The sequence below is a fragment of the Oncorhynchus mykiss genome, chromosome 22, assembly GCF_013265735.2.
Source record: "Oncorhynchus mykiss isolate Arlee chromosome 22, USDA_OmykA_1.1, whole genome shotgun sequence".
NCBI classification, from domain to species: domain Eukaryota; kingdom Metazoa; phylum Chordata; class Actinopteri; order Salmoniformes; family Salmonidae; genus Oncorhynchus; species Oncorhynchus mykiss.
This window is the reverse complement of record NC_048586.1, coordinates 47,830,572-47,839,973: the sequence shown is the minus strand read 5'-3', so window position 1 is coordinate 47,839,973 and position 9,402 is coordinate 47,830,572. Positions and strand designations below refer to the sequence as shown.

Below are 9,402 nucleotides of genomic sequence, written 5' to 3'. Positions count from 1 at the left end.
TTCCACTTTTACATTATGGGGTATTGTGTGTAGGCCAGTGACACAAAATCTAAATTTAATACATTTTAAACTCAGAACAAAATGGGGGGAAGTTCAAGTGGCGTGAATACTTTCTAAATGAGCTGAAATATAAGATCCCTTAAATAAGCACAAAAAGCTTTTCTCTCTCAAATGTTTTGCACAAATTTGTTTACATCCCTATTATTGATTTATAGACAATATAATGTTTGTTAATTTGGCTGTTACAATCGCTACAGCTGCTCTGTCTGTTTCTACACTGAACAAATGTATAAAACGCAACGTGTAAAGTGTCGGTCCTATGTTTCATGAGCTGAAATAAAAAGATTCCATCCGCACAAAAAGCTTATTTCTGATGTGTTTACATCCCCTGTTAGTGAACATTTCTCCTTTTACCAAGATAATCCATCCACCTGACAGGTGTGGCATATCAACAAGCTGATTAAACAGCATGATCATTACACAGGTGCAACTTGTGCTGGAGACAAGAAAAGGCCACTCTAAAAATGTGCAGTTTTGTCACACAACACAATGCCACAGATTTGAAGGAGAGTACAATTGGCATGTCGACTGCAGGAATGTCCACCAGAGCTGTTGCCAGAGAATTTAATGTTTATTTCTCTACCATAAGCCGCCTTGAACGTTGTTTTAGAGGATTTGACAGTATGTCCAATGGGTTACGAGGGTTATGGGTTAAGAGGGTTATGGCTTACGAGGGATATGGGTTATGGGGGTTATGGGTTACGGGGGTTATCGGTTACAAGGGTTATGGGTCACGGGGGTTATGGGTTACGAGGATTATGGGAAAAAAGCTTCTTGTTTATCAGCAGGGTAGCCTAGTGGTTAGAGCTTTGTAACCGGAAGGTTGCAAGTTCAAACCCCTGAGCTGACATGGTACAAATCTGTCGTTCTGCCCTCTAGGCCGTCAAATAAGAATTTGTTCTTAACTGACTTGCCTAGTTAAATAAAGGTCAAATAAAAATTAAATAAAAATAAAAATATCATGTCTCCAATTTTCATAATGGTCAACAATTCATTCTTTAAGCATTCTTACTAGTTTACGGATCCTGTCCAGGACGGAGTCAATGATCTCCTTGCCGATGGTGTAGTGACCGCGGGCGTAGTTGTTGGCAGCATCCTCCTTGCCTGAGATGAGCTGCTCAGGGTGGAACAGCTGGCGATAGGTGCCTGTCCTCACCTCATCTGGAGAAAGAGAAAACAGTATTTTTCTATATGAAGAGAAGACCAGATACCAGTGGATGATGTTCTGTACACATTTAGAAACTGAATGCACTGGCACATCTGAGATTTGCTTCAGTAGAGGCGTCGTAAACGTTGAAATGTTTTTCAAAAGGATAAAAGTTTCTGTAAAAAGACAAACAACTTACCGATAACGGTGGGCTCCAGGTCGACGAAGATGGCGCGTGGCACGTACTTCCCGGTGCCCGTGGCGCTGAAGAAGGTGGTGAAGGAGTCGTCGAGGTTACCTGTGGGCTTGTCACTGGGCATCTGTCCGTCCGGCTGGATCCCATGCTCCAGGCAGTACAGCTCCCAACAGGTGTTGCCCATCTGGACTCCAGCCTGGCCCACGTGAACAGAGATACACTCACGCTGTGGAGAGATACGGGGAGAGAAGGAGAAGAGACAATGTGAATGAAATAGACAGCGATAACACCTGACAGCATGGAGGATATTACAGTGTGGTCTAAGAGGTCCAAGAATTCAGATGTGTATCGACTGTGTGACACCATGTGTTTAAATGATTATGTTACACTGAGTGGACAGGAAGGTTCAGCCAGCCTTGACCCTCCCTGTTCACTCAGAACAGACAGTAGGCTACAGGAAGGTGACAGCCAACCTTGACCCTCCCGGTTCACTCAGAACAGACAGTAGGCTACAGGAAGGTGACAGCTGGGGTTCAAAATGTAGAACCCAGTTCCACGTGGGTATGAAAATGTATTTTATCAAACGAAACTACGCTACATTTTATCTCTGGGACCCTCAGGGTGACAAATCAGAACAAGAACCTTCAGAGGTGAATGTATCAAACCAGTTGCCGTGATAAAAAGCATTTTGTTGTTGTGAACTCGCCTCAAACAACAGCGTGGTATTTTTTCACTGTATTACCTACTGTAAATAGGACAATGCAGTTAGATTAACAGGAATTTAAGCTTTCTGCCCGTATAAGACATGTCTATGTCCTGGAAAGTTGGCTTTTACTTACAACGTCATTCTAGTCACATTAGTGCACGTTAGAAACAACCGTCCCGGTTTAGGGACACCAATGCCGTAGAGGTTAAAGAGTGAAAGTATCATGGAAATCAGCTTAGTTTGCATAGCCGGGATAAAAAAATAACATAATTTAGGCTGTAATGATCTACAAAATTCAACACATTAGGTCACACATTCCCTAGGCAACCATCTGCCGAGGGAAACTATACATAATTGCGCTGGGACTGATTCAACTGATTCAAATGTGTGCCAAAACAACAAAGTTGAACAAACTTCTACACAAAAGGACTAGTGGATTTACACCCAGTAACATAATTACTGTAATAGAATTACATTAACAGAATTACGGTAATATAATTACCGTCAGAGAATTACGGTAACATAATTACTGTCATAGAATTTCATCATGGCTCTCTGATCTGTACTGCACAGAAATGCATAATGATGCATATGAATGTCATTCTGTTCATAGTGATGTATCCTAAACAGGTACTCTAAGGTAGAGTAGGAATATACAATATCCTCCTTTTCATATTTCACCTTTATTCTACACACTGGCTATTATTTTTATTGAGCTCTGCCCCCAAACAAGAACAAACTTGATTGGTCGGGACCAAATCTGAACCAATCATAGATGTCCATGTTTCACAAGTTTGGACATCAAAGTAGAGCACAGTAGAGCTCAGTTGAGTATAGTAGAGTACAACACCGAACAGCAGAGTAGAGTATAGTAGAGTTCAGTACAACACAGCACAGTAGAGTACAGTACAGTCGAGTAGAGTACAGTAGAGTAGAGTACATTATAGTACAATACAGTACAGTAGAGTACAGTACAGTCGAGTGGAGTACAGTAGAGTACAGACGAGTTCAGTAGAGTTCAGTATAGTACAGACAAGTTCAGTAGAGTTCAGTACAACACAGCACAGTAGAGTACAGTAGAGTACAGTAGAGTACAATACAGCACCGTACAGTAGAGTTCAGTAGAGTTCAGTACAGTACATAATAGTGTAATGAACTCTAGTGTGCTCTACTGTACTGTACTGTACCGAACTATACTACTTTTGTTTACTGTACTGGGATGTATAAACTTGATCCCAACTGTGGTTTGGACTATTCGGATTTCCCAATGTAGCAAATTCAATTGCAGAAATTACATTGGCGATTTGTTGTTGTTTTAATCATTCATAATGAAAATGTATACCAGTAAAAACCCTATAACTAATTGTTAGGTCGACCTTTACTGATTACTTCTGTGAACTTTCAATAGCCTCCCTCCTCGTGAGGTGGAGAAATCAGAAATAATTTAAAGATACAGTGCCTTGCGAAAGTATTCGGCCCCCTTGAACTTTGCGACCTTTTGCCACATTTCAGGCTTCAAACATAAAGATATAAAACTGTATTTTTTTGTGAAGAATCAACAACAAGTGGGACACAATCATGAAGTGGAATGACATTTATTGGATATTTCAAACTTTTTTAACAAATCAAAAACTGAAAAATTGGGCGTGCAAAATTATCTCTGTATACCCGTCGCAAGACCCACTGGTTGATGCGTATTTATAAAACCCTCTTAGGCATCACTCCCCCCTCTCTGAGATATCTACTGCAGCCCTCATCCTCCAAATACAACACCCATTCTGCCAGTCACATTCTGTTAAAGGTCCCCAAAGCACTCATATCCCTGGGTCGCTCCTCTTTTCAGTTCACTGCAGCTAACGACTGGAACGAGCTGCAACAAACACTCAAACTGGACAGTTCCATCTCCATCTCTTCATTCAAAGACTCAGTCATGGACACTCTTACTGACAGTTGTGGCTGCTTCGCGTGATGTATTGTTGTCTCTACCTTCTTGCCCTTTATGCTGTTGTCTGGGCCCAATAATGTTTGTACCATGTTTTGTGCTACTATCATGTTTTGTTGCTACCATGCTGTGTTGTCATGTGTTGCTGCCTTGCTATGTCGTTGTCTTAGGTCTCTCTTTATGTAGTGTTGTGTTGTCTCTCTTGTAGTGATGTGTGTTTTGTCCTATATTTATATTGTATTTATTTATTTTTTAAATCCCAGTTCCCCGTCCCCGCAGGAGGCCTATTGCCTTTTGGTAGGCCATCATTGTAAATACGAATCTGTTCTTAACTGACTTGCCTAGTTAAATAAAGGTTAAACCATTTTTTTTTTAAAGCATGTCAATTTGACATGCTCCTATAAACTTCACATGTTGGTGATCATGGGTCCTTTTACATGGAAATGCACTGGAGCTCTTGGGTCCTTTTACATGGAAATGCCCTGGAGCTCTTGGGTCCTTTACATGGAAATGCCCTGGTGCTCATGGGTCCTTTTACATGGAAATGCCCTGGTGCTCATGGGTCCTTTTACATGGAAATGCACTGGTGCTCATGGGTCCTTTTACATGGAAATGCACTGGTGCTCATGGGTCCTTTTACATGGAAATGCACTGGTGCTCATGGGTCCTTTTACATGGAAATGCCCTGGTGCTCATGGGTCCTTTTACATGGAAATGCCCTGGTGCTCATGGGTCCTTTTGCATGGAAATGCCCTGGTGCTCATGGGTCCTTTTACATGGATATGACCTGGTGCTCATGGGTCCTTTTACATGGAAATGCCCTGGTGCTCATGGGTCCTTTTGCATGGAAATGCACTGGTGCTCATGGGTCCTTTTACATGGAAATGCCCTGGTGCTCATGGGTCCTTTTACATGGATATGCCCGCCTACAAACCTACAGTGATGATGAAGAAAACAAGAAGGCCTGCATGGCAGCAGGTGGCAGGAAGAGGGAACCAATAGACCTTGTATTGAGCACCTCACATTTAAAGCTCTGTTTTAATAACAAACGGAACAAAATGGTTGATCTAAGCACTGTCATGTTAACTTGGCCCTTGGAGGATGGGTAGATGTGGTGGCCTTGTTTCATAAAGGGGTCCTTCTGCATCAGGTGGTCATGCAGGGGGCATTAGTGTAGCCTGTACCTGTCTGGTTATGAGCAACTCCCTTGACACACATTAAAACATATTGTTAACCCACCATAGCAACACATAGGTTTTTACACCTAACAACCCACCATAGCAACACTTAGGTTTCTACACTAACCCTAAACAAAAAAATTGCCCTACAAAACTGCTGTTCAAGAAACGGACAAATGCGTATTTCCTATCCAAATTCGATGGATGAACCAACATTGACCATAAATCAATGGCATTGTCAACGTCCTCTGTTCTACACCGCGCTGTCTTTGCCTGTTCTCCTCTATCTCGGAGACAGAGGCAGCTCTCACTACTATTGGCCCACCGCGCTGTCTTTGCCGCTGCAAAACATCTTGAAAAATCAACAGGGTCCTTTTGTGACGTCATTGCGGGACCCCACCGAACAGATCTATTGCGGGAGGGGCAGAGACTGACACAGGGAGGACATCGAGAGATTCCCCGCTCCAGATCCGCTCCAGGATTTCCAGGGATTTGGAATGTCGTGTGTCATACGTGTGTGTGTGTTCCCCTTTCCCTTTAGCTCAAACCCACAGTTATTACACTTTAGCCAAGGTTTGGTTTCCGTTACCTGGCGTGAATCCAGCGGGGTATAGGTCTGGTCGCAGCTCCGAGAAATAACATGGGGATTTGAATAGAGTCATAAGGGACGGAATTGGATCGTGAAGCCTACATCAGAAAGTAGCAGTCTTTTGTAGGTGGTGTCTGTCTAAAAATGAAGCGCCCGAGGCTATGGAGAGTGTTGTTTTTCATGACGCTGTTGTACCATCTTGGGATGTCAAGCAGATACGGTAAGATGATGGTGGAGTGGCATGTTGTTTCAGTGGAGGGATAGGTGGAAGAGAAGACGTGCTGGTAGAGGGAAACATCACTGTGGAGGTAGTGAAGTAGTGTTTGGAATGAAGTCCGCAGTATAGAGACATTGATGTAGTCTTTTCAGTTTACTTCAAAGATCTGCGAGGTGTGGATGTCATTACATTGCATCGAAGTAATGCCATCCATCTGATGGATAAGATGATTTTGGCCATGGGTTGAATTTGAGAAAATACATGTTTAGGTTTTTGTAACATCAATTAACGGCTAGACTTTCAATTGATTTACTAAAATACATAAGGTAAGCTAGCTGTAAAATCGTGATTTAAAGGCGTTTTGCCCCGACGTCATTTATTTTCATGCGGTTTTAGTTTGACTAAGAGACTATGCCATATTCTTGGTCAGTTAAGTTGTGTAAAAAAGGTAACAGTGAAGAAAGTAAAAAAAGATATATTCGCATTACAAAATAAAAGTTTTTAGCTATGGCTTTCCACCTGCTTGAGATTAAATGGGTTTCAGGACCACGGAGAGCGACTAGGATACGGTTTGGCGCTGTTTGCCTTGTCTTGTTCATCGTATACTATCCTGCCTTTAAAAAAAAAAAATATATATCTCTCATCTCGTCAACCCTGGTATCCACTCTCCTGTTTTTACCTCGCTCCTTACCTCCTCCCCTCTCCTCCGTCCCCCGTCACACTATTTAGTTCCACAATGAGCCTTATTCTGACTCCAAGGCGTCATAATGGTCTCTGGCTCATCTCAGCCAGTTACCACGGTTACTCGGTGTTCTAAAGGTGAAAGTTCAAGGATCTGTTTTCTTTGTGTTTCTCTCATTTAGTCAGCCATTTAAATGGCTGTAGTTCCCTGTTTGACACCAACAGGCATTTAATTGATCACTAAATCGTCCTTCATGGAATCTGTGTTCCATCTCCCTGTTTCTCTGTGACAGTGGTGGAATATGTTGTAAGTCATTTTCCGTAAGGGGTTGCCGCGGCCCTACAGGGCTACGCCTTCATCTTGTGAATTTCTTTAGTACGCTGAAGTGCATCTAGAATTATGGGAATGTGGATAAAAACAAAAGCGTACATCTACCTCTTCAAAGCATCCTCTGAAAACGAAATAACCTGAATTTATAGGAGACAAACACTCTGAATATACAGGGAACAAACACTCTGAATATACAGGGGACAAACACTCTGAATATATAGGGGACAAACACTCTGAATATACAGGGAACAAACACTCTGAATATACAGGCGACAAACACTCTGAATATACAGGGGACAAACACTCTGAATATACAGGGGACAAACACTCTGAATATACAGGGGACAAACACTCTGAATATACAGGGGACAAACACTCTGAATATACAGGGGACAAACACTCTGAATATACAGGGGACAAACACTCTGAATATACAGGGGACAAACACTCTGAATATACAGGGGACAAACACTCTGAATATACAGGGGACAAACACTCTGAATATACAGGGGACAAACACTCTGAATATACAGGGGACAAACACTCTGAATATACAGGGGACAGACTCCCTGAATATACAGGGGACAGACTCCCTGAATATACAGGGGACAAACACTCTGAATATACAGGGGACAAACACTCTGAATATACAGGGAACAAACACTCTGAATATATAGGGGACAAACACTCTGAATATACAGGGGACAAACACTCTGAATATACAGGGGACAAACACTCTGAATATACAGGGGACAAACACTCTGAATATACAGGGGACAAACACTCTGAATATACAGGGGACAAACACTCTGAATATACAGGGGACAGACTCCCTCAATATACAGGGGACGGACTCCCTGAATATACAGGGGACAAACACTCTGAATATACAGGGGACAAACACTCTGAATATACAGGGAACAAACACTCTGTATATATAGGGGACAAACACTCTGAATATACAGGGGACAAACACCCTGAATATACAGGGGACAGACTCCCTGAATATACAGGGGACAGACTCCCTGAATATACAGGGGACAAACACTCTGAATATACAGGGGACAAACACTCTGAATATACAGGGGACAAACACTCTGAATATATAGGGGACAAACACTCTGAATATACAGGGAACAAACACTCTGTATATATAGGGGACAAACACTCTGAATATACAGGGGACAAACACCCTGAATATACAGGGGACAGACTCCCTGAATATACAGGGGACAGACTCCCTGAATATACAGGGGACAAACACTCTGAATATACAGGGGACAAACACTCTGAATATACAGGGGACAAACACTCTGAATATACAGGGAACAAACACTCTGAATAAATAGGGGACAGACTCCCTGAATATACAGGGGACAGACTCCCTGAATATACAGGGGACAGACTCCCTGAATATACAGGTGACAAACACCCAGAATATACAGGGGACAGACTCCCTGAATATACAGGGGACAAACACTCTGAATATACAGGGGACAAACACTCTGAATATACAGGGGACAAACACTCTGAATATATAGGGAACAAACACTCTGAATATATAGGGGACAAACACTCTGAATATACAGGGGACAAACACTCTGAATATATAGGGAACAAACACTCTGAATATATAGGGGACAAACACTCTGAATATACAGGGAACAAACACTCTGAATATATAGGGAACAAGCACCCTGAATATACAGGGTATGTCCCCCTGTCTTTTGAGACAATAACTATCTCTGTTGTTTCTCTCTCTCTTTATCTCTCTCACCCTTTATCTCTCATCTCTCTGTGTGTGTGTGTGTGTGTGTGTGTGTGTGTGTGTGTGTGTGTGTGTGTGTGTGTGTGTGTGTGTGTGTGTGTGTGTTTGTGTTGTCAGGGGAGAGCTATGAGTCATTGCCAGGATCCTGGCATACGCCACGTTGATAATGACTAATGATAATATAATGATAATGATAGGTCTGTGTCCAGGAGACTTTAGCTGGATACATGATAGAGGAGACCATGAGACTTTAGCTGGGTACATGATGGAGGAGACTATGAGTCTTTAGCTGGGTACATGATGGAGGAGACCAGGAGACCTTAGCTGGGTACATGATGGAGGAGACCAGGAGTCTTTAGCTGGGTACATGATGGAGGAGATCAGGAGACTTTAGCTGGGTATATGATGGAGGAGACCAGGAGACTTTAGCTGGGTACATGATGGAGGAGACCAGGAGTCTTTAGCTGGGTACATGATAGAGGAGACCAGGAGACTTTAGCTGGGTACATGATTGAGGAGACCAGGAGACCTTAGCTGGGTACATGATGGAGGAGACCAGGAGACTTTAGCTGGGTACATGATGGAGG

The 9,402-nt window shown here is 42.6% G+C and overlaps 2 protein-coding genes across 3 annotated transcripts in view; one reads left to right on the top strand and one right to left on the bottom strand.

The window, feature by feature from the left end:
- Window positions 1-720: 720 nt before the first annotated feature.
- On the bottom strand, window positions 721-1,751 carry LOC110502185 (tubulin alpha chain-like). The gene is made up of 3 exons (XM_036959086.1): window positions 1,407-1,751; window positions 1,073-1,221; window positions 721-726 (listed from the first exon to the last, which is right to left on the bottom strand). Exons 1-3 carry the CDS (start codon window positions 1,585-1,587, stop codon window positions 721-723), a joined length of 336 nt encoding a protein of 111 aa, XP_036814981.1. The 5' UTR covers window positions 1,588-1,751.
- Window positions 1,752-5,719: 3,968 nt separating this feature from the next.
- The window catches only part of ptprna (protein tyrosine phosphatase receptor type Na), a 101,036-nt gene continuing 97,353 nt past the window's right edge, over window positions 5,720-9,402 (top strand). Inside the window, exon 1 of one of the 2 annotated variants that reach the window (XM_036959457.1) lies at window positions 5,720-6,038. In XM_036959457.1, the coding sequence (XP_036815352.1) occupies window positions 5,963-6,038 (76 nt within the window). In that variant the 5' untranslated portion in view covers window positions 5,720-5,962. The remainder of the gene's footprint in view (window positions 6,039-9,402) is intronic. The other variant, XM_036959458.1, reaches the window with a different exon arrangement.